Raw genomic sequence first — 23,753 nt, 5'->3', positions numbered from 1 at the left:
AATTGTGATTTATTCTACGCTGATAACTGATCAGTAATATTCTGTGATTTAAAAGGAAGGCATTGAAGTGTGTTTAGGGATTTGGAAATGTAGTTGATTAGTTGTCTTCTGCAGCATCATGCTGTCTAATTTAACATTCTCTCCCAAGCATTGGATCAGCATACTCATGGTGGAATTAGTAAGTAATTCGAAAAGAAAATGTAGTCATATTTGAGAAAAGCGCTGTAGTTGCATTTCCTGTTATTGCTAAAACTATTGTCTTGAAATAGTTTTTCATTTTTGTGTATGCAAAAACATACTGGAAACCAAGCCATTATTTTCTGTCGTATAGCAATTTTGCCACGTGTTCTAGCTTTTTTCGTATGTGATGATATATCCATTGAAACCGAACTAGAGTCTCTGATCATATTTGATGAATGGATTAATCTGAAGCAATATTAATATATAATCTATCTGAAAGATGAAAATTGCTTTTAAAACTAAAATTGTTGGTCTATTTGCAGGTAAAGAAAGCTAGGTGTCACATTGGATTGGGGTATCCATGGCAGGCAAATTGATGGAAAAACTGCTGCTGTGGGGTGTAGTTTCCTTAGACTTCGCAGGTAAGAAATCTTCATTTCTCTTCTGGTTTAGTTCACATCTTCAGGCCCGTAAAATTTGGCTGTTGATGTCGTAAAGACCAGATAAATTAAATGAACATCCATTCTTAATTTTTAATTCATATTTGGTTTAAAGCTAGAATTTTGTTCTGCAGGTACTTTTTCTTGCACATTCCACATTTTTGAAGACTGGAATGTATGCTGGACTATTGAGGTGATTACATTTTATTTGTATATGCTAGTGTGGAATTGTGTTGGAAATGATGAGATACGTTATTTATGTCTTCTTTCCCCATCTGAGAAACAAAATGCAGTATATATAACGTTCCACTGAAGCATTTGCTACTTAACATGATTATTTACCATGTTTCTGGTTGAGTTACAATTTTTAAATTGGATGTTTTCTGTTTATACAGGCGTCCAAGTGTTTGGGCTGCGGGCAGATTCCCAAATGGATTGTGCTGTAATTCTGTCGATTTACGACGATGGTTCGGGAGACGTAACTGCTAATTCTGCGGTAAGTGTATTTTTGGAGCCATAACTAACCCCTCAACTTTACCACCTTCCACTTCACGTAAGGTTGGTGGCTATACATGAGGGGGACAGTATTGTCAGAATAGTGTGTAGCATTGTTGAAGCTCATTTGGCAATGTAAGTAACAATCTGATTACATTTTTAGGGGTCCTGCATATCGAGCAGTGAACGCACGGTAGTCTGGTTTCTGGGAAGCCGACTTAGTATTCGCACAGGTAAGGCTTTTTCAGTATATTGGCGCGCGGTATCTCCAGCTGGCGTTCTCTATACACGTGCTGGTCGTTTAATGCCTAAATCATAATTGGAAGCGTTTGCATCGTTGGACTGTAATGTGCATATTCCTTGCCGTCCTGGAATGAACCTCCAACAATTGCCTAGGAAGCCATTACCTTTAGATTTAACGGTATCTTTTCTTTTCAGTGTAAATCTTCGACTGCAGTTATACCAACACTGGCGTACGTGCGAATGGTGAGTGTTGGGCAGATTTTTTCGAGATTTAGCAAATGATGTTATTGTCATCCGTGTTTCACCTGAATCCATTGATTATACAACTTGACTCTGATAGAGCTGAGCTTTCGATTCTTGTTGTTTCTCCTTATTTGTCCTGACGGTTTATGTTTTTCTCAGGTGGTGTATTTACATGGGACGTTCTCCAGTTTGTGACTTCGGGCGGTCGGGCCCGGTTAATGTACTGGATTTTTACACTTACGGTGAGTAAAGTTACTTTTTAAGATTGTTTCATTTGCATGATGAGAACTTAGGCTAGAGTTTTGATGCATCAAAAGATGCTTTAATGAAACCATTATTTTTATTGCTGAAAGCAAGTTGTTTAACGAAATTACGTTGTCTCCCGCATAGACTAATTTTGCGTTTCTTTCGTAGGGGTTGGCGATGTTCGTTTCGTTGGGGTTACCAGTTTACGTTGTATAGGTGAGTGTTAATTTAGCGTCGAAGCTTTCTTTCTGTAATGATGAATTTTTGTGTGGGAATCTCTCAGAGACGAATGATAAGACAACCATTTAACACTTTCTGATTTTTCTAATCGTAGTATGATGTTTGCAACGTTTATTCCAGCTAAACTTGCCTTTTTTTTTCGACAGGTTTATCCTTGGTTTGCTGTGGGGTGGAAATCATGTTCCATTCCCTTCAAATGGGACATTGATTATGTAACATTTATGACGTCGAGTCGTGAATAAAACTGAAATACATACATCGTACTGCTGTTTAAGTCAGGAGATAGTATATCAAATGTTTTTTCTTTTATCTAAGATAGTGGTTAAGGTAGTTTGTCCGTAAATATGTGGGTATTCTAGGTTGGTTGATAATACCAGTTGCATCCTATTTAAAAACAGTGGGTCCATTTAAGACAAATCATGTCATTTACACTTGAACGTAAAAAGATTCTAGGGAAGGGTGCGTATGGGCCAGTTTTCGCCGGGAGATGGAATAATATTACTGTTGCCGTCAAACGGATTCAACTTCACGATCTGCTCACTGATAGAGAGGAAAGTGCCATGAAAGGCCTGCACCACCAGAATGTGGTGAAACTCCATGCTGTTGAAGAGGATGAAAATTTCAAGTCATTTAATAAGAATGTAATTAGTACGTATCATTTAATCTTATACCGTTTTATCCTATTAGATATCTAATTTTGGAACTCGGACTAGCAACAGTAAATGATTACTGTGAAGGTAAGTACGACGGGAGAAGGCCTGCTGATTCTTCCGCCCTGTACCAAATGGCTGACGGGTTGTCCTATATCCACGGCAGGGGCTTGGTCCATCGTGACATAAGTACTGGGAACGTGCTTTTTGCTCTAGTCGGTGATGAAGTGGTGATGAAAATTGCCGATTTCGGATTTTGTAAACCTGCTTCAGAAAACGGAAGTTTCTCTATGAGTCAAGGTTCTAAAGGAACCAAACGTTTTCTTGCCCCTGAAATGTTGAAGGTGATGGGCGTTGACGGTGAGAGGCCTCGTGGTAACATCACTAGCGACATTTTCTCTTTGGGTTGTCTCTTTTTTGTTTTCCTCACCAAAGGCAAACATCCCTTCTCTGATGGCTCTATTCACACCATTTCATTAAATATAATTAGCAACAATCAGTTTTTAGGAAGTAATAAGCTTAAAATTTTGATTTGTGCAATTGTTGTTGCTAACTATTTTCATTTCTTTGATAGGCTTAGAGAAGAAGCATGATTACGCCTTACCTTTGATTAAAGGTATGATTGAAGCGGATCCCGAAAAAAGACTTACGTTGGAAAACGTAAAAGCGTCTCTTAAATTATAGATTGCTGCATGAGATTTGTTTGGCCTCCGACGTTTGTTGAACATCCAGTAAGCCAATAAATTAATTTCTGCGATGAAAATCGATTCTCGTTACATGTTTTTAACATATTTCATACCATTCTTTTCTACCAATTCCTTCTGCAGTTTACCTTGAAATAAACAAAACAAATGCATGCTAATGAGTTTGATTTTATTTATGTGTAATGTCTGAACTCAGTTTTCTTCCTGTTATATTATGGGTATCAAGTACATGGTTTGGAAAGACTTATCTGATTGTAGTTTGTTTGTCTTGGGCCTTGGTTTACTTGGACCTTCGTTCGACCTTGGGTAAGTTCGTACAGTTGTAGAACAATTTAATCGAGCTGAACGGGAAGATAGGTGGCAAATGCGCCACAACTGTAAATATCATAGACCATCATAGTTCATGTTTAAATTCACTTGGATAAGTACTTTATCACTTACCGGTTAAATTTTCAGTGAAATTAATCCATGTGATACGAGAGGTAAGGAGAAATCTTATCTTATTAATCGGTAAGTGGACCCATAACAATTATCAACATTTATAGTAATATGTAGGTTTAAAATAAATTATAAAAAAAAAGAAAAAGCGGGGTTTATTATTTTGTCCGGCTTATTTTTCATGCCTGACTTTGGATCGAAAAAAAAATTAGACTTGGAATTCGATGAAACTTATCCTGTTATAATCTAATGTGAATGGTAATTCATAATAAAATATTAGTTTCCTGCCAGTTAAGCAGTTTTTGAATAAAAACGGAATTGAAGTGGTTTTAGATCAACTACTTTGAATTTGGATAACTCACAAACTACACATCCCACATCGAAATAAACATGATGTTCGACATCCTCATTAAATTCTCAATATAAATTGCGTACTTTTATAGCAATATGTAGGTCTGAAAAAAAATTACAAAAAAAAAGAAAAAAGTCCGGCTTATTTTTTTTAGTCGGGCTTATTTTTTTAGCCAGCCGTAAAATTTAAACTTGGAATTCTATGAAACATATCTTGTCATAACCTAGTTTGAACGCTGATTCGGAATAAAATATTAGTTTTCCCGGTACTTGTATAGATTTTTAAATAGAGCGGAGTTAAAGTGTTTTAAGCGCAACCACTTTGAATTTAATATCTCAAGAACTAGAAATCGCAATTGGCTCATGCTGTAATTACTGGAAGTTTGATTGTCTCTAGTAAGAGATGCAGGGTTTCTATAAAATTTCAAAAATAAATTGTAAGCCAGAGAACAGGGGATTATTTATAAACAGGTGGGTTAAATGCTTTAAAAGAATGTATTTAAAATTTATGCATATATTCTCAGATACATAAAAAAGGGTGAGATATGTTTTTCGTTGCGTAATTCTTTCGACCTTGTTTTTTTGTCCACGAGGCGCAATATGTATACCCTAACTTCCAAATATAATAAACGCCCACCAAAGGTATTTTCTCACCCTGCCCCAAAAGCTTATTGTTCAATATTACCTTTTCTTTCGTCCTTGACCTTCCCTTTATTTTCATAACCTCTAAAATACAGAATATTCTGCAAACCAAATTCCGCAATTTTGACTACACCGGAGGATATGATCAAAATGGCTAAGGGCTCAGTTTAACGATTGCGCTCGGCTCGTACACAACTGTCAAACACTTCCGGGCTTCATTAAGTCAAGGTGTCGAAACGCGATAAAGTGTCTCAAATTTTGCGTTCAGTGCTCCTCACACATCCCGATTTTGTCGGCACATTTTACAGCTGCTCGTTTCCTATTATCTAAAAGTGGTGAAACTTTTTTCGTGACAAACCCACACGTTAATAATGGTGTACAACCAAAACGATAAGGAGTGTGTGTGTGTGTGTGTGGAGATGTACTGCAACCAAACAACACCCCGACAATGGCACCCACAAGTGGGTCGAGTTGAAACCGCACGAAATCATAGCAATGATATCGTATCAGCTATTTTGAAGGAGGCAATGGCTGCAACCCTGTTCCTAACTGGGTCTAAACATCCTATCGTCTCGATTGAAGACATGAAAAGTTTCATTTCTTCTTAGACGCACTGTAGTGGAACAACATCGGACCATGGAGAAAATAATTAGCGTCAGTGACAAGCTCAGTTACGATGACAATGCCATTCTGGGTAGAGGAACTGCTGGATTCGTTTTTCGAGGATCTTTTGATGACAACATCCCCGTTGCTGTTAAAAGACTTAAACTGGCCAGCATGCAGAAAGAAGCTGTCCAAAAGGAAGGAGAAGAGATGTTTGCAAGTTTAAGTCATCTCAACGTGATTAAGCTTTACCACATGGAAGAAGACTTAACTTTCAAGTATAATGTTTTTACATTTATGGTTTATAAGATTACTAAAATATTGCATTTTTCAACAGGTATTTTGCGTTGGAACTCTGTGCTGCCTCTCTCGATCAATGCTTTTTGGCCGATAGAGATTCTAGAAAATACAAAGGATACTTACCACCTGATAACGAAATTCTCCTACAATTGGCAAACGGACTGGAATACATCCATTCCAAGGATCTCGTTCATCGTGATATCAAACCGGAGAACGTCTTGATCTCGTTAACGGAACCTGTGCTAGTGAAATGGTCTGATTTTGGCCTGTGTAAACCGTTGAGTAAGAAGGAAGCCATGTCGATTAACGGGATCAAAGCAACGCATTATTGGACGGTATATAAATATGATCGCGTTAAACCATTTTCACTTAAAAATCATTTTGTTTTAGGCCCCAGAAATTCTGGATTTGGAAAATCAACATCCTAGTAGTAGTGATCCTGACGGTCTAAGAGGGCGTGGTACCGTGTCCAGTGATATATATGCTTTGGGTCTGGTCTTTTTCTCGTTTCTGACCAATGGATTGCATCTATTCGGATCCAAGAATTTAATCATTCCCAACATTATGCGTGGAAAACCAGTCAATTTAAGTAGTAAGTTGCGCAATTTTTAATTTTTGAGATTAAAATTTATATACCATCTATTGTCTTGTATTGGAAAACAGAATTGGGCCAGACTCATTTTGCCCATGAAATTATATATAATATGACCAAATTGAAGCCAGAAGAAAGGTGGGCTTTATCGAGGGTCATTAGCATTTTACGACCTCACGAGAACAACACTGGGACATATCATATTGAAGATTCTGGATCCCTTTAACCCCCTGTGCAGTGATATTCATGCCATGTAATTCACTTAAGCAGGGCATTACAAAATACAAGCCATTCATTTGGACAAGACGCGATTCAACAACCAATTGCAACATAATCAAATTATAAAAATGCCAATAGTTTTAAATTAATATGTGCCTATATTACAGAACCAAATAATTTTCTGCGCATCAAGGAAATAGCCAACATAGCTCTAGAGGATCTCGTTGATTTTCCGAAAATTTCTATCTATTGGAGAACAACAATTCCTCCAACGTGGATCGTAAATTCTTAAAAGTCGGTCGTTTTGCCGGATCAGTCTCCCACGTTTTCAACATAATGTCGTACCAGACTTGAGGACATTTTTCAGGAATGGGCATCCTGCAACCCATTTCGATCATGAGTAACACTTCGTTGTTGGACATACCTGAACAAAACAAAACTATTGTCACTGCTTCGTGATTAGGGTAAATATAGCACAGACCAGGGTAAGGAGTTTGACCATAAGTAATAAGTTCAGAAAGAAGAATTCCAAAAGACCAGACATCTGATTTGGTAGAAAATTTGCCAAAGTTGATGGCTTCGGGTGCTGTCCATTTAAGTGGGAATTTTGCACCGATTCGAGCTTCGTATTCTTCCTCTTTTATGACCCTCGCTAATCCAAAATCAGCTATTTTGACGACAGTTTCGTTTTGATCGACGAGGACGTTACGTGCAGCCAAATCACGATGGATGTAGCTCATTTTCTCGAGGTAGAACATGCCCGAAGCAATTTGAACAGCAAAGTCGTTGAGCTTTTGCAATTTCACTTTACGCCCTTTACTACTTTTGAGATAATTCAGTAAACTGCCGTTCTTCATAAGTTCCGTGACGATGTAGATAGGCTCCTCGGTCGTACAGACGGCATACAACTTGATCAACTTTTCATGTTGTAATTTCTTCATGAGCTGAGCTTCAGCTATGAAGTCCTCAGGGTCCATCGTTCCTGAAAATTCAATTAGATGTAAAATTTCACAAGTGAAATCTGAAGCGGTACCACACCTGGTATGAGGCTTTTGATAGCGACAGGTACTGCGCCATTCCAGAGACCCTGATGAACTTTACCGAACTGTCCCTGTCCTAATTGGCGTTCAAATCTGAGCGATGAACGCGGGATTTCCCAGTTGTCTTGCGTGTTATACGACAGTGTAGCCGTCAACGGTGCTCCAGCCTACTCAAGTAGTTTCGTTTTATAGAAACTTAAAAAAAAAACAGCAATCCTAAAAAATGGTACCTTCATGCAAGGTTTGTTAAGAACAGTGGCGAGTCCATCTCTATTGTTGCTGTAGTAACTGATTAATTCTTGCAAAGTCACAAATGTTCTGTGCTGAGAAATGAAGTGGACGTTGTTGCCAATGTCATCTGTTTTTTGCTTTATGCGGTAGTGCCTCACCTTCGTGCCAAAGCGAACTGCAATCGCAAATTAGATTGTAAAACTAATGTATTCTCACTAACGATTGACAGGTACTTGACAGAGCGTAATCATTGTAGCAACTATCCGATCCACGGACGAGGAAGGCACCGTCCTTGTTCCTGGACTGAAGCAAAAGATGTTCAGCATCACTCCTTATAATAGGACCGAAATACCACCTGACGTGTAAGCCGATAATAATCAAACAATTCAAAAACAATCTGATAAAGGCTTTATGCATACGGTTCGGCTTCAATCGATCTGACTGGAGCTACGTAATTTGCTGGAACGTAACCTTCCATATGGCTTGTTCTGCTTCGAGCCCGCCACCAATCAGTGTGACTGTCGTCGATGATTTCTAGATGATCACCTTTTTTAAACAATAGCTCGCCGGGAGTTCTGGGCTCATAATCGTACACTGCTACGCAAATATTACTGGATGGCCTTTGAATATCTGGAACATCTTTTAATCGGAACAACGCGTGTTACAACCACTAACACATTTAGCCGTTTTCAATCATACCTTGCTGTTGAAAAACATCCTGTATTATCTGTGGATGAATCAACAGATGTTCGCTGTTATACCAAGGTGGAAGATCCTGTGGAGGGGGCTCCCAGTTTTTGTTTCTGCTGCTACAGCCTCCCATAATGTCGTCGACGCCTTCCTAAGCCTAACTGTCATCTGGCTCTGAAACATTAAGAAAAAAAAGCTTAATGCAAATGCTATTCACTTTGCCAGTTTTCCCCCCAGTTATATACTGTAATCAACAACCACATCCTTTTTAAAGTGTGTTTCCTTAAATTTATCAACTGCGCTAAATTTCATCATAGTGTGCAGGATCTATGGTGGAGCGTCAATTTTTGAACGGGTTCGTGGAAAACTATTTCCGTGCTCACATATTTACGGATTCCCATTGCAAAATATAACTGGCTCTAATAAATTTTCTATCTTTGAACGACCTCGGTCAGTTGGCACAAAATATCCTTATAACCTACGGTATTTAGTGAATATCGACCGTCTAAACGAATGTCACTTTATCTAACACTTTGTTATTTTAGCATGCATGCCTCAGATAAGATGTGTCTATATGATGAAGCAATAACTGAGCAAGCCTATAACGAATGCCTGCTAGTTTTTTTGTTGCACAGCCGACACATTGAACGTTGGTGGGCCGTCCAATTCGTCACGTAACTAGAGGCCAACAGACAGTTCCTCAGAGGTATGTTCCACTATCCCCCTCATTAATTTTTTAAAAACTAATATCAAAGGTATCGATTAATATTTTCAATAACCAAATGTTTCTTGTTATCTTTATGAACAATATGTCGAAAACTGATAGGAAGGTGAAGGCTTAAAATGACAGCAGGTAATGAGAAAAAGAACCGCGTTCAGGACTGTGAAGAGTCGGACGATACGGTTGGTGAATGCGAGATCCTGTTGTATACGAAACCGGCTGATTTTTCGCTCATCAGTAACATCTTGCTGGCCATCACTAGAAACACGGACAATATCCATTTCCATCAATGGTATCTAGTTGCCCGGTTTCTTCGTAATGAGCGCGTGTTTACATTTGAAGCTGTAGAAAACGAGGCCGGACGAATTGAGGCTCTCCGGACAACAGGCAGTGTTCCAGTTGGTCCCAAGCCGAAACTAGTTGTTGGGAGAATTCACACCTCACCTCAGAAACTGCTAACCTTGGCGCAAGATCACCCTTATAATGGAACAACCACGCCCATCTTGGCGACGTTGAAAAAATGCCAAGATTGGTTTAATGAATACCTTAGGATGGTGTCCCCAACGTTATGTTTGCCCTGACATCGTACCGACAGAATGACTTGTCCGATGACCTATACAATAGGAAATCAAAATACATCGGAGGAGCTTTATATATCAGCTTCATTTTTAAAGGTCTTTTGGGAAAATGTAGTTGAAATTATTGCAGACAAATCAGTTTCTTGTATTGCGTAATTCTTGTATCATGTCACCTTTGGCTAACCCTACCATTCCGCATTTACAGCTAAACAGATGAGATTTTATATTTGTACCAATGCTTATTAACAGGTCAGTAATACGATTTAAAAAATTGGATCTATCGGTGAATGCTTGATGGAGACGTGCCTAATTCATTTAAGTTAACTCTTGTACTGTGTATTACTTGCGTAATAATTCGTATAGGTGATATTCTGTTGTTGCATGGGACTTTCAATGCCCCACGTGTCGTAAAATGATCGCCTATCCTTCACCCCTTACCTGTGTCCTTGCCTATCACCTGCAGCTATGGAAGTTTAGAGTCAGGGACCGCAAAATTCGTTTTCTGTTGTTTCTCCTTGAATGCAAAAACCTAGTTTTCTACCCCATCCTTATCTCATTGTTTCTGAATCGAAAAGAGTCATTGTCAGTTTCTGCTCCACTGGAGTAAGAGTCTGAATCGCGGTAAAGGTGTAATGTAGTTTTGTTTAGTTCAAGTATGCTTGTTAAGAAATCAAAGATTAGATGTGTATCTTCATCAGCTGAAAGGTGCTTCACGGTTCACGCAGTATCAGTTGGAATTATTCTGAGCAGCAAGGTTAGTTTCAAAATTCAGTTCAACTAGTAACAGCCCATGTAAATACTTCCTCGATTAAATTTCCTCTTGCTGCTGATAATCAAAACACCTTTGTAATCCGACGAAAATTGTTGTCGAATTTTTGCAATGTCATAGTGAACGATGTCATTATTTAATCCTGTATGAAATTTGAGATTTATATTTCGCCTAGTTAGTAATTGTGGTAAAAAATTCCATTAGAGTTACGCAGATAAAATGTCAACAAATACAAGTGTTCTTTCCCTGCTAACCGTTGAACCACGACCATTCCCACCCAATGGGATTCGTTTATCGTAACTTAAACGCGGAATTACCCTTGTTTAGTTGACGACTGGCGTAGGAAGTAGGGAGATGTCAACCTCACAAACCAACCAATGCAAATTCAAAGCGGGCAATATTTTCTTCTGGTGGTTGTGTTTAGCCAAACTGTTTTTGTTTTTTTGTAAATAAAATGTAATGAATAGGATAACGAAAATCACAATATCATTGTTGGAGGAGAAGACGGTAGGACGTCTTTCGTAACAAGCAGATATCAAACCTATCGTGCGCGCAGGTGAAGTCTGTTACTACGCATCATTTGGGCATTTCGTAATTTTTTTGGAACAAAATTTATTCTAAAATCAGAAATGAGGCAATCGAAACTTCGTGAACTTTAAGATTAGATAACCTTTCTCAAATGTACGGAGCTCAATAAAAACGTAATCCATGTGTGATGAGAGATAGGAAATAATCAGGCAAGCTTTTTGAAAACATAAACACTTAAAAAGGAAATAGTAAATTTCGTTTTCATTGCATTGTGTGACTACGAAAGCGTTTGAATTGGAGCCTAAGAATGGCAGAAGAACTCGTAACTAAAGGCGATCACAGTTTAACTTTCAGCAGATCGCTAGTTTTGGGTAGTGGCACGTATGGAGACGTTTACGGTGGAAAGTATAACGGTAAAGACGTAGCTATAAAACGTGTTCAGTTGAGACATATCAATTTGAATGAGGACCAGTCATTACAGCTTGATCACGACAATGTTGTCAAGTTACACCATTGTCGAGATAACGAAGATTTTAGGTAATTATAATTACTCGTAATTCTTGTGCCTTGAAATTAAAAAATTGCCACTAATAATGATAGGTTTTACGTGCTCGAGCGCTGCGCTGCAAATTTAGAACAGTTTTGCAAAGGGGATTACGAGGGACCGATGCCTTCTGATGCGGAAGTGCTCTATCAATTGGCCACAGGCTTGGAATACATCCACGCTAAACGCCTCCACCGTGATATCAAACCGGAAAATATCCTCATTTCAGAACCAGATCCTAATGTCCAGATCAAATGGGCTGATTTTGGATTGAGCAAAGCGCTAAATATAAATGGATCCTGCTCCATGAGTGGGGTTCGTGGAACCAATAATTGGATAGCGCCTGAAATTTTTCGTCTACGAGAAAATCCTGGAGGTCGTAGCTCGCCATCCAGCGACATTTTCTCGACCGGTTTAGTGTTTTTCTATTTTCTGAAACGAGGAGTTCATCCTTTTGGTAAGGATAGGGAAATCGAATCCAATATCCAGAATAAGAAGCAAGCTAACATTCACGGTATCTAGTTTTTATTGCTAATTTATCTTTTCTTGAGAAGGTGAAAGTTAACATTTCATTGCAATGCTTAGAACTCTCAGATGATCATTTTGCCAAACTCGTTGTTATTGAAATGATTGACTCATATCTGAGCTTCATTTTTAAACGTCTTTTGGGAAAATGTAGTTGAAATTTTTGGACATGAATCAGTTTCTTGTATTGCGTAAATCCTGTGTCATGCCACCTTTGGCGAACCCTACCGTACTGCATTCACGGCTGAACAGGTGAGATTTTACATTTATATCAATGCTTATTAACAGGTCAGTAATACGATAAGAATTCGGGTCTATCGTTGGGGGCTTGATGGAGACGTGCTCAATTCATTTAAGTTAACTTTTGTACTGCGTATTACTTGCGTAATAATTCATGTAGGTGATATTGTGTTGTTGCATGGGGCGTTCAATGTCCCACGTGTCGTAAAATGATCGCCTATCCTTCACCCCTTACCTGTGTCCTTGCATATCACCTGTAGCTATGGAAGTTTAGAGTCAGGGACAGCAAAATTCGTTTTCTGTTGTTTCTACTTGAGTGCAAAAATCTAGTTTTCTTCCCCATCCTTATTTCATTGTCTCGGAATCGGAAATGGTCATTCCCAGTTTCTACTTCACTGCAGTAAGAACCTGAATCGTGCGAAGAGTGCACTGTAGTGTTTTTAAGTTCAAGCATGCTTATCAACTATTCAAGTATTGGCTGTGTATCTTCATCAGCTGAAAGGTGCTTCACCCGGTATCAGTTGGAATTGTTCTGAAAGTTAAGGTGCCATTCAAATTCAGTTCATACTACTAGTAGTCCATGTAAATACTTCCTTGATAAAATTTCATCATGCTGCTGGTAATCAAAACAGTTTTGTAATCCTAGGAAAATTATTGTCGAGTCTGTGAATGATGTCATTATTTAACCCTGTATGAAATTTGAGGTTAATATTTTTTTTTTGAATAAGTAGGTTTATTCTATAATCAGAAATGAGTCAACCGAAACGCCGTCAAGTTGAAGACAAGATTAACTTTCTCAAACGTGAAGAGCTCGATAAAAACGTAAACCCTGAATTGCGTGATGAGAGATAAGAAATAATCAGATAAGCTCTTGAAAACACACACTTCAAAGGAAATAAAAAATTTCTTTTCCATTACATTGTGTGACTACAAAAGTGTTTGGATTGGAGCCTAGCAAATGGCTCAAGAACAGGCAACTAAGGGCGATCCCAGTTTAACTTTCATCAGATCGCAAATTTTGGGTAAAGGCAGGTATGGAACCGTTTTCGCTGGAAAGTATTACGGTAAAGACGTAGCCGTAAAACGCATCGAGTTAGAAAGAATCAATTTGAGGGAACAAGATTTATTTCAGCTTCATCACGAAAATGTTGTCAAGTTATATCATTGGCAAAATAACGAAGATTTCAGGTATGCATAGTCATATGGTTAATTCTTTATTTCTTTAAATTAGCAAATATGCTATTAATACAAACTTACCGATAGGTTTTACGTGTTGGAGCTGTGTGCTGCAAATTTAGAAGAGTATTGCAAAGGGGATTACAAAGAACAGATACCCTCTGAAGCGGAAGTGCTCTACCAGTTGGCCACAGGCTTGGAATACATTCATTTAAAACGCATCCACCGTGATATCAAACCAAAAAACATTCTCATTTCAAAACCGGATCCTTTTGTCAAAATAAAATATGCTGATTTTGGATCCAGTAAACTGATGAATGATAATGGTTCCTGCTCCATGAGCGACGTTCGCGGAACCAAACATTGGATTGCACCTGAACACATTCCCCTACGAAATGTATTTTCTCGGGGTTCGAAACAAAGCGACATTTTTTCAGTCGGCTTGGTGTTCTTCTATTTTCTGAAACGAGGAACTCATCCTTTTGGTCAAGATTCGGAAATCGAATCCAACATCGAGAAGGGTACACCAGCTAATATTCACAGTATGAAGCATTTCGTTTTTTGCCAACAGATTTTTGCTTGGCTAGATAACGATTCTTCTTTACCATTCCCAGAACTTGCAGAAGATCATTTCGCCAAAGCCGTTATCACAAAAATGATTGCTCACCAAGCTAAGGATCGGATGGCTTTAGAGGAAATCATCCAGGTGTTGAAAACATTCCTTCAACACAATCCGCCAAGAGATGCTGACAATCAATTGCTTCTAGCTGCTGTCAATACAGCATCTAGTGCAGAAATAGTTTCCCAACAACAACAAAGTTCCAGTACAGCAGTCAGGCTTCATTCTAGCATGGGGCCACCATCAGCTCCATTACCTGTACGCCTGCCAAAGAAACCAGCGCTCAGAAAAGAACTAGGGGAAAATATTATGTCTATCGTGGATGTACTTTCAGGAAGGAAAAAGAAATCGAAGTACGTTGCAAATGATGCATTTTATTAATTCCAAACTCAAGTCTGCATGAAATCCATAATAGCTATAGGATATATGTGTAAACTATTATATGTAGTCTAGTGTATGATTTTTTTATAATAGGTGGGCTATCGAAGTCCGAGTCGTCCATAAATCGAAACTTGACTATATGGATAGCATCGCATCTAGTATACCGAGGCGAAGGTATTTCGACTTGACGCTAGAAGATAAAACTGGGAAAATCCAAGCAAGAGCCTGCACAGCCAAAATTTGTGAAAAATTCTACAAGAAATTCAAAGTAATGCTCGTTTTAATTCTTTAGCTTTAAAGCCATTCGCTGTATGGCAACTTGTAATTGGCAAAAAGCGTACCGCACACTATTTGCAATTTGGTTCATACTAGAAAACTAAAATCCAATTTGATTTTTATCAGGTAGGAGAACGATATTTAATAAAACAGTTGACAATGAAGAAATCTTCGGACAACACGGGACCTATTTTAGCCTTCCAGTACAAAACTGAAGTCAGTTTGTGCTGATGTCAACATGGAACCCTTGCCTGACTAGCACGGTACTTAGTTATTCTTTTTTTTTCGTATCAACCACAGGATAATCTCAGGAATATTGCTTTTCTTTCGTTCGTTTAAATCTTAATGATGAAATTCCTTCCTTACTAGAATAGAATACGACGTGGGTCCACTGTCGTATCTGATCACTACCATTACACATCGAGATGCTTGTTTGATTTTTTCAAACTTTGCTTTTCGTTGCACCTTGCACCGTAAAATGTGAAGTTAGCCAACCTTTAGTATTTCCTATTGGTTTTCTACCCAGTTTTTCTTTCCCTGTCCAAAGATTTAGTTTGTGATATAGTATTATTAAAGTAATGGGGTGGTTAGATATCCTTGTTCAGTAACATTTTAGAATATTTATTGCTACCCTAGTGTCTCCCGAAAACTTGATTTACATTAACTTACTTCAGGGATAATTATTAATCTTATTTTTGGAAATATTTGGTTAACATAGCCTCGATGTCCGCTTACATGTGGCTATTGAATTGCCACAAGCATGACGTTTAAAAATTAAACAATAGACCCTAGTACGTTACTAAAAGTTTGTCATCATTTTGCAATTGCTAAGCAGAAAATCCAAAAATAAATTTATTAAAACCCCAGTATTGGTTTGCTGTTACAGTTCCACTCTGCACTTCATAGCACCTATATGAAGAAAAACTCTTAATTTTGGTAAACATGGGGTATCGCTTTCTACAATTTCGTAAGTATATTGAATAATAACTAGATAGAATTTGAATTCTTCTAGGAGCCCGCCAATCTAGAGCCGGTTTGGAACAGCGTCACCTGTGTTCGCCTAATTGAACTCATTGTCACGTACCGTTGAATCTCATCAGGTTGTTTCTGGTATTCTGGATTTACGTCTCATGAAGTTTGAGGAGTGAAAACCTATACGTCTCAAATGGAATAACACGAGCTGCATCAATTTTCAAGTTCGATTTTACTATTATCTATTGTCAACAAAAATGAGCCGCAAACGGAATCTTGACACCGGCCCCGGTCCTATTCCCCAACGATGGATACACTGTCCTCGAAAAGCCTTTTCTATAGTTGGAGACAAATTCTTAGCATTCAAAACTCCGCTCGATACAAGATACGATAATCAAGTGGAGGATGAGTTCTTTCATCCTGAGATGGTTTTTACTTCAGCCAAAAATATGAAATTGAAGCTTGGCCTCTGGATTGACTTGACCAACACCAGCCGGTTCTACGACAAGAATATAGTTGAACAAATGAATTGTAAATATGTCAAACTCAGCTGCAGGGGACATGGTGAAACACCAAATCCTGAAACAGTGAACCTGTTCATCAAATTATGCACACAGTTCATCTCACAGAATCCATTAAAAATTATTGGCATTCATTGTACCCATGGGTTCAACCGAACTGGTTTCCTGATTGTATCATATTTGGTGCAGGCCATGGACTGGTCAGTAGAAGCTGCAGTTAATGAATTTGCTAAAGCCAGGTATTTATTGCCTAAGTTTGTGCAAAACTGACAAATGATAAACCAATGTGTTTCATAGACCTCCTGGAATCTACAAGGAAGACTACATCAACGAACTGTTTCAACTTTATGGTGACATAGATGATGCTCCACCAGCTCCAGCACTTCCAATGTGGCATTGTGAAGCTGATGATGATACACCCAGCAAGGAGGAGCCAGAAGCTACAGAAGGTATGCTTTTGTTGATACCATGCATTTGATCCAGCGTCATGTTTGCATTTGAAGACAACGAGGATGATGACCAAGCAGGCGGCAGTGCGGGTGACAAGAAAAAAAAACCACGACGAGAAGCAGCACAGATCAAAGCCGTATTCATGGATGGAATCCCCAACGTCAAACCTGTAGCAGATATGGATGTTACAACCGAAGTGCAAAAGCGGATTAAAAGCCTGACGGGGTTCAAGCAGTCTGGATTTCCTGGATGTCAACCAGTATCAATGGACAGAAAGAATATTACTTTACTTCAAAAACCCTATATGGTGTCATGGAAAGCTGATGGCACTAGGTAAACAGCCTCCTCATGTTTTGCAGCCCATAGTGATACATTTGACTTTTCGATTGCAGATATATGATGTACATCATGGGACCTCGCCAAGTTTACTTTATCGACCGAGACAACGCTGTGTTCCAGATTGAAGGACTTTCGTTTGTCTCGTCGCGAGACCGTTCCCGACATTTGCTAGACACATTAGTAGATGGCGAGATGGTCATAGATAAAGCCGGAGGAATGCAACATCCACGTTACTTGATCTATGATCTCGTTTCCCTGGAGGGGAACCAAATCATGAAAGAAAATTTTTCAGTTCGCTATCGCACCATTATGGTACAATCCACTTATTCATTTGATATTGTAGTGCAAATGTTTGATTAATTTTTCCTTTATATTAGAAAGAAATTATTGAACCTCGGGTAGAAGCCATGAAAGAAGGAAGGATTATTCGTGAACGCGAACCGATTGGCATCCGCCGTAAAGATTTTTGGGATGTGCAAACTACTTCCGCCCTGTTAGGAGAGAAATTTACGAAGAAACTCGGTCACGAACCTGATGGTCTCGTATTCCAGCCTATTGAAGAGGTAACAGTGCCAAAGGCAACCAATCATCATACCATAAGCACATCTTTTTTTTTTCCATATAGCCCTATCAAGCAGGCCAATGTCCGACTGTCCTTAAGTGGAAGCCTCCGTCACACAATTCCGTCGACTTTCGGCTGAAAATTGTCACAGAAAACCGTCCCGGGTACATATATTCTTTCATATTTAATCAACAATCTAAATGAGTTAATTGAAAAATTCGCTTAATTAGAATGTTGCGAGAGCGTCTTGGTCATTTGTATGTTGGTGGCAAGAATGACACACCTTTTGCATTCATGAAAGCCACCAAGGAAATGATCCCTTTAGAAAATAAAATAATTGAATGCCGATATGAGATAGGCAATGGCCGACAAGAAGGAAAATGGGTCTTTATGAGGCAACGAACGGACAAAAGTTTCCCCAATAGTTTTAATACAGCCACAGGTAACAAAATTACTTTTTAAAACTACTACTTCCTTAGTAACTATTGTTTTACATTTATTAAATTTTGTTACCGATTTAGTTGTTATTCTTTGGTATTGTGAATTCTTTTTTTTTTTATTGTAATCGCGTTTTTTTTTAAATTATTATTACGCCACTGCTTATTTTAAAAAAATTACTTTACCAGTTTTTGTTTTCTTTCTTTTTTTAGCGGTCTGGCAGAGTATCCGCGAGCCTGTAACCAACGAGATATTAGTGGACTTTATTCACAGCTTGAGAGAACCGCCACGGCAACCTATGCCTCCCCCTCCTCGTCCTCCACCCCAGCGAAGACCACATTAGCAGATGTTTTCTCTGTTTCTCTTCGTCATCTTTGTCCTCCTACACCACTTCCCTTTGACGTCGCTCAGTTTCCCGCCAACTGTTTTATAAACCCTAGGAGGTGTTTCAAAGTACGACTTTGAAAGCAGTTAGGGAATGAAGGATAATAATAAATGGTTAATTTAACCCTGGAAGACTCGTCTTACTGTATTGCCTCTTAACTCATTACAATCATATGTAATGAAGAATGCTGCATACAAAAAGGCCCGTATTTTCTATTCAGCAATTTACATTGAACTCCACAGCATTGCATTGCTTCTAACTTTTCCTTCTTTTTCCAATTTTTTAAGGTGGTGCTCAACATTTCGCTCTGCGGCGAAATAAAGGCTGGAGTCTAAATTCTCATAAACACCTTTGACAATATCTAATGGAGACATTCCAATCTTAGGATGGGACGAAAGAAATTTTAAGATCTGTTTCTCCCTTTCGTTTCTATGGTGAATGTAGTACTCAATTCGTTTGGTAGGTTCCTAAAGAACAAAATTTTAAAACAAGACCAACTTAAGGGGCAAATTGTAACGAGGAAAATACCACAATTGACGGGCCATGTCCTGGGTAAATTTTACTCGGATTCAGGTTAAGTATGGTGTTCAATGATTTCATATAATCGTACAAATCCTCAAAGACGGCGGTTCCTTCGCCCAAAATACAGTCTGCACTAAATAAGGCATTTTCTTCCTGTAGATGAAGGACCACATGGTCTGTGCTATGACCAGGAGTATGGTACACTCTAAGTTATAATGACAAATCAAATGAGAGTCTGTACAGATATCTTATTAGTAATTTACTTTAAATTAGCTCCTTCAACTGAAACTTCTTGTCCATCAGTCAACTTTTCAAAATTTGTTGGCTTTTCTTCTACATGAAACTTTGACACTTTACAGTCTGCAAAATAGAATTTCTTATACGCTAAGCACAGGATTGAAACTCAACTATAAATTTACCTTTGTTAATTGACTGTTGGATTATTTTCACACCACCAACATGGTCGGGATGCCAGTGTGAAAGTAAAATGTGATCTAAAGTGACCTGATGTTCCTTCAATACTGATTTAAGTAAATCAATGTACTCTGGAGCCTCACCATCCCCGGTATCTAACAGTATTCTCCTGTATAGTAAGTACATAGAATACTAAATTTACATGGTAGCAGATCATAATATTGATGATTACTTTTTCCCCGTTCCAATTAAATATGTGTTAGTTCCTTGCAAAGTAAAGGGGCCTGGATTGCAACCTTCAGTGAGCAAATTAAATCATTTTGTTTTGAATAAAAGATAAATTTCACAAGCTCATAACAAATGGTTTCAAATCACGAGTTTAAATCAGATGTGCATAATATTTTTAAAAGGTAAAAATGGCGTAACGGTTTTAAATATTCAGTGAAGAATTTCTGTAAATATTTATTCGTTTCACGTTTTCCGGTACCTTCGACTTTATTAAATTTTTAGATGTATGTAATGTTACCAAGCTTTACCTAGAATGTGAATTACGCGAGGAGAAAGCTGAGAAACTCGCGGAATAACATTCATTGCAAATGTAAATATATGACAAGCAAAGTGTACCAGTCATATGTTGCGGCAGGATAAGATGGTAAAGGTTAATCGTTTATTTGTTTATTTTTTATCCACTACTACCAACCTCTGGTCCATTCAGTGCCAGGATAGGTGGCGTTGGCGTATCTTTAATGCGTATTTCTCTTCGTGATTTTTACGTGCCTGTCGGCCCCCGTGGTTTATTCGCCCGTCGACCTGCTTGCTGCCTCAATCTGTTGGCTCACGCAGTGATCGGTGATTGTGCCCGTCAATTCACTCGTTTTCCCCCCTTCTGTCCGGTAACCGGCAACGCGCGTAAGTTTTTCGTCATGAGACTCGTTCGTTTTTTGGTCCGTCAAGCCACGCCCTCTGTCATCCTTTTATCTGTCAACTGTTATAATAAAACAATAAATTAATAATACTTTTTTGTGCTTCACGATGAATAAGCAATTTGATTCGTGATTCACACTTTTATGATACAAGTTTAACTAATTAACTTTTTAAACAGGTTTAAAGGTTAAATTGCAGTTTATCAAGCAACCCTTTGGCAACTCTGCATAGAGAATCACAACAGTGTTGTTGGACATTTTACTCTTATTTCAAGCTATTTGTACTGAACGAGAAAGCAAAACCAATTTATTTTATTAGTATTCATATAGTATCTCGTTCTGATTCGATCAGTTGTTGATTTTCTTTTAGTATTATTTGTCGTTATGGCGGAGTATTCTGCAATTCGAACAGGAAGACTCAAATTGAAGGGGCAGAAGGATCTCAAGTAAAAAATTTCAGTTTTGTCTTTTAATCAATAGATAGTTATTAATTTGCTGAAATGTATGTGTATTCTTAAATTAATTAATTTTTTCCTTATAATTTTAAGGCCAATCAAGAAACATAAGTCTAAGAAACGCACCCATGAGGAAGCTGTAGCAGCATCAGACAAAGAAGATATGATAAAGCATGGTAACAATTTGATAAAAAAGTCTTATTTCCAGTGGGATTTACAATTTTAAATTATGTAAAGGTGGATGGTGGGCTGTGCAAAATTTTTCACAAATATCAGGAGCTTTAGCAATCGAGTTTGGCGAGCGATGTTATATCAAAGCACTGGACAATGGTTTGTTTGTATTAGGACCACCACATGATGAAGGTAGGGACTTGCCATAGCATTTCACATGGAATACATTTACAGGAATATCTAAGTAGACAGTTGAATTGATTCACATGGTTTTTAAGGAGATCCACCTGCACCCGAAGAGATTTTTACAGCTTTCCCAGTTGGTGAAACCAAAATCACGCTTAAATCTGGATATGGAAAGTACCTTGGTATTGACAAGAATGGCATAGTTGTTGGTCGATCAGATGCTGTAAGTGCTCTAGAACAGTTTGAACCTGTTTTTCAAGTAAGTGTAACCTGTTTCATTTAAAAATCAAACATATGTAATAAACTTACTGCATTAGGATGGAAAACTAGCTTTACAAGCTGCTAACAGCAAATTCGTTTCCGTTTCCCCGGAAGATGACAGTTTTTACGCCCAGAGTATCACTGCCGGACCGGATGAAATACTGAAAGTAGGAAAAATGTATATTTAAAAAAAAAAAAAATTAAGAAAAACTTACACTGATTTTATCATATAGTTGCGGTGTAATAAAAACCTGGAAGCAGATATTGAAAGCAAGAAAAAGAATAAAGGACCTATTGAGGAGAAGGGCAGTGTTGAGCAAATTGAGATAAACTACGTGTTAGTGTCTATCCACATCTTCCATTACACTTCACTGCTAGTACAAGCTATTTTGCTAATAACGAACTGTTGTTTTTTGTTTTTAGGAAGCAGTTTCAAAAATTTCAAGATAAGAAAATGCGGATTAATACAGAGAGTCGCGAAGTTCTCAAATCTGCAAAGGCCGAAGGATACCTACACGAAGCCCTATTAGATAGGCGCAGCAAAATGAAATCTGATCGTATGTGTAAGTAAACCAAGTCAAGTAGATTTTTGCAAGTTGGAAGGGTTTGACGTAATAAATGTGACGCGCAATTCTTTTTGATTGAAAAGAGTAGAGCCTTTTTTGTATTGTTTCAAATCAAAATAACAAACAGAAAAAAGAAAAAAAAGTGAATTTTTTCGGCAAATAGTTGTGCTCCACTCACTGGGGGGAGTGATGAAATCCGGGCTGGCAGCTCGAAAGACAGCAGGCTTAAAACCCCCTCCGATTAAGGATGGTTGGGAAATATATGGACGATCAGAGCATTGAAATTTTCTAAGAAAAGTATTTATTGAATGTTCGATTCCCCTCTATTCACCTTGAGCCATTCTACAAATTCATCCAGCATCACAGGCCCTGAAATTAGACAAAGAACATGATTATTAAAACTCCGTAATCTGAACCATTGTATTTTAGTGTGAGACTCACAAGCTCCGTCAACATCGTAGTTCTTCAAATCTACGTCAACAGCACGTGAAAACTCGAGCACGTTGCACCATTGGTCTTTGTTCAAAACGCGGTACCGAGATTGATCTAAGAACTGGAAAAAGGAATTCAAGAGCGACCACTGCCTTCCAAGCAACAAACCTAACATTGCTTTGGCAGTTTCAATGTCTAAACTTCTCTGATCTTTATCCTAATTATATGGTTGTAATTACTGGTCCAAAGTGGTTGAAGCATAAAATTATAGATTACCTTAGAAAAATCAAAGGCATATCGGTAGATGGACTTGAAATGGGAACTGTCCAGCAACAATGAATGAAGGTAGTTAAGTTTCCCTTGTAGCTTTACTAATGAATCACATCTGTAATTAAGGTGGGAAAAAATTATTAAAAAAGTTTAATGCAACTACGAGACAAATAAAAATATTTACTGTAAATCTGTAAGGCCAAGTAGCCATTCTTGCAACGTGAAATAACCCATTTGTTTGGCTCCCATTTTCCATGACAAGACTAGCAATGCAATATTTTCTGGCTCCACATTTAGATCCCGACAAAATGCTTCAACACCTTCAGGCCCTACATATACGTACATAAATAAAAAGTTTATTCAGGTCAGCTAAAAGAAAAACAACAAACATTACCTATGGTATCTGTGTTGCTGGGGGTGCTGTATTGTCGAAACCAGGCAACACATTTTTTTTGGTTAAATGAGGTGGGTGCCTCTTCCATCCCTTTGGTTCTAGAGCGATTCACAGTGCTGCTGCTGCTAGTTTTTGACCGTTTTCCAAACAATGAGCTAAGATCCTCACCCAGATCCATTTTCCTCTTGGTACTGTTGTTGCTATTGCGAGGCATTACACTTGCCTGTTTCCTTTTCGCCCGTGGATTGAGGCGAAAAAAGTGTTCACCGATTTCCTAATCAATTGAATCTGACGGCTGGGCATACAGATGGGTTTCGTATACGTCCTTGAAAAGGTTAGCTAGTTTGAGTTTTTGAAGGCAATTAACTACCGAAGGTTTTTAGGGTGAATTACAAGCAAGAGTAATATGTTTATTCTGACCAACGGTATCCTAATTAGATTTGTTCGTTCCAAACGTTATATTTCTATCTTTCTGACGGTGAAACGAAAACCCTTCGATGGGCTTTTAGGGCTTACCCTTACCTTCTTCGAGACAAGTAATCGATAGTGGAAAGCTATCGATACAAAAAGATGACCAGCTGATCAACA

At 38.3% G+C, this 23,753-nt stretch overlaps 9 protein-coding genes across 13 annotated transcripts; 6 read left to right on the top strand and 3 right to left on the bottom strand.

Moving 5' to 3' along the window:
• The first annotated feature begins 2,447 nt into the window (after positions 1–2,447).
• On the top strand, positions 2,448–3,599 carry LOC130693312 (serine/threonine-protein kinase/endoribonuclease IRE1-like). The gene is made up of 3 exons (XM_057516444.2): positions 2,448–2,712; positions 2,775–3,247; positions 3,312–3,599. Exons 1-3 carry the CDS (start codon positions 2,507–2,509, stop codon positions 3,419–3,421), a joined length of 789 nt encoding a protein of 262 aa, XP_057372427.1. The 5' UTR covers positions 2,448–2,506; the 3' UTR covers positions 3,422–3,599.
• Positions 3,600–5,093: 1,494 nt separating this feature from the next.
• Positions 5,094–6,671, top strand: LOC130693295 (serine/threonine-protein kinase/endoribonuclease IRE2-like). Its single transcript, XM_057516425.2, has 4 exons — positions 5,094–5,753; positions 5,813–6,110; positions 6,166–6,367; positions 6,439–6,671. The coding sequence occupies exons 1-4, from the start codon at positions 5,509–5,511 to the stop codon at positions 6,591–6,593; spliced, it is 900 nt and encodes a 299-aa protein (XP_057372408.1). The 5' UTR covers positions 5,094–5,508; the 3' UTR covers positions 6,594–6,671.
• On the bottom strand, positions 6,601–8,680 carry LOC130693178 (tyrosine-protein kinase Src42A-like). Its single transcript, XM_057516300.1, has 7 exons — positions 8,557–8,680; positions 8,277–8,496; positions 8,091–8,212; positions 7,857–8,032; positions 7,625–7,793; positions 7,068–7,568; positions 6,601–7,010 (listed from the first exon to the last, which is right to left on the bottom strand). Exons 1-7 carry the CDS (start codon positions 8,678–8,680, stop codon positions 6,829–6,831), a joined length of 1,494 nt encoding a protein of 497 aa, XP_057372283.1. The 3' UTR covers positions 6,601–6,828.
• Positions 8,681–11,337: 2,657 nt separating this feature from the next.
• LOC130693315 (serine/threonine-protein kinase/endoribonuclease IRE1-like) lies at positions 11,338–12,235 on the top strand. The gene is made up of 2 exons (XM_057516448.2): positions 11,338–11,680; positions 11,744–12,235. The coding sequence occupies exons 1-2, from the start codon at positions 11,451–11,453 to the stop codon at positions 12,207–12,209; spliced, it is 696 nt and encodes a 231-aa protein (XP_057372431.1). The 5' UTR covers positions 11,338–11,450; the 3' UTR covers positions 12,210–12,235.
• Positions 12,236–13,267: 1,032 nt separating this feature from the next.
• LOC130693282 (serine/threonine-protein kinase/endoribonuclease IRE2-like) lies at positions 13,268–15,716 on the top strand. 3 transcript variants are annotated; one of them, XM_057516410.2, is made up of 6 exons: positions 13,268–13,640; positions 13,716–14,170; positions 14,243–14,600; positions 14,722–14,896; positions 15,031–15,167; positions 15,279–15,714. In XM_057516410.2, exons 1-5 carry the CDS (start codon positions 13,411–13,413, stop codon positions 15,133–15,135), a joined length of 1,323 nt encoding a protein of 440 aa, XP_057372393.1. In that variant the 5' UTR covers positions 13,268–13,410; the 3' UTR covers positions 15,136–15,167; positions 15,279–15,714. The 3 variants fall into 3 exon arrangements, with proteins under 3 accessions (XP_057372393.1, XP_057372394.1, XP_057372395.1); XM_057516411.2 differs by having other exon boundaries at positions 15,274–15,714; XM_057516412.2 differs by having other exon boundaries at positions 15,031–15,716.
• Positions 15,717–16,133: 417 nt separating this feature from the next.
• Positions 16,134–18,706, top strand: LOC130693269 (mRNA-capping enzyme-like). The gene is made up of 8 exons (XM_057516394.2): positions 16,134–16,636; positions 16,695–16,846; positions 16,901–17,180; positions 17,240–17,498; positions 17,564–17,749; positions 17,812–17,912; positions 17,979–18,190; positions 18,399–18,706. The coding sequence occupies exons 1-8, from the start codon at positions 16,134–16,136 to the stop codon at positions 18,527–18,529; spliced, it is 1,824 nt and encodes a 607-aa protein (XP_057372377.1). The 3' UTR covers positions 18,530–18,706.
• On the bottom strand, positions 18,690–20,197 carry LOC130693309 (beta-lactamase-like protein 2 homolog). Its single transcript, XM_057516441.2, has 6 exons — positions 20,044–20,197; positions 19,740–19,803; positions 19,513–19,676; positions 19,357–19,453; positions 19,100–19,298; positions 18,690–19,038 (listed from the first exon to the last, which is right to left on the bottom strand). Exons 1-6 carry the CDS (start codon positions 20,096–20,098, stop codon positions 18,796–18,798), a joined length of 822 nt encoding a protein of 273 aa, XP_057372424.1. The 5' UTR covers positions 20,099–20,197; the 3' UTR covers positions 18,690–18,795.
• Positions 20,198–20,674: 477 nt separating this feature from the next.
• Positions 20,675–22,151, top strand: LOC130693311 (protein FRG1 homolog). The gene is made up of 7 exons (XM_057516443.2): positions 20,675–20,876; positions 20,979–21,061; positions 21,123–21,248; positions 21,335–21,501; positions 21,560–21,670; positions 21,737–21,840; positions 21,927–22,151. The coding sequence occupies exons 1-7, from the start codon at positions 20,815–20,817 to the stop codon at positions 22,072–22,074; spliced, it is 801 nt and encodes a 266-aa protein (XP_057372426.1). The 5' UTR covers positions 20,675–20,814; the 3' UTR covers positions 22,075–22,151.
• On the bottom strand, positions 22,135–23,706 carry LOC130693313 (DCN1-like protein 5). Of its 3 annotated transcripts, none has more exons than XM_057516446.2 (6): positions 23,559–23,706; positions 23,166–23,490; positions 22,956–23,100; positions 22,778–22,886; positions 22,511–22,718; positions 22,135–22,438 (listed from the first exon to the last, which is right to left on the bottom strand). In XM_057516446.2, exons 2-6 carry the CDS (start codon positions 23,377–23,379, stop codon positions 22,371–22,373), a joined length of 744 nt encoding a protein of 247 aa, XP_057372429.1. In that variant the 5' UTR covers positions 23,380–23,490; positions 23,559–23,706; the 3' UTR covers positions 22,135–22,370. The 3 variants fall into 3 exon arrangements, with proteins under 3 accessions (XP_057372429.1, XP_057372430.1, XP_057372428.1); XM_057516447.2 differs by having other exon boundaries at positions 23,166–23,504; positions 23,559–23,695; XM_057516445.2 differs by having other exon boundaries at positions 23,166–23,702.
• Between the last annotated feature and the right edge of the window lie 47 nt (positions 23,707–23,753).

This window comes from Daphnia carinata, chromosome 3, assembly GCF_022539665.2.
Source record: "Daphnia carinata strain CSIRO-1 chromosome 3, CSIRO_AGI_Dcar_HiC_V3, whole genome shotgun sequence".
Lineage (NCBI taxonomy): Eukaryota > Metazoa > Arthropoda > Branchiopoda > Diplostraca > Daphniidae > Daphnia > Daphnia carinata.
This window is presented reverse-complemented; position numbering and strand designations above follow the sequence as displayed.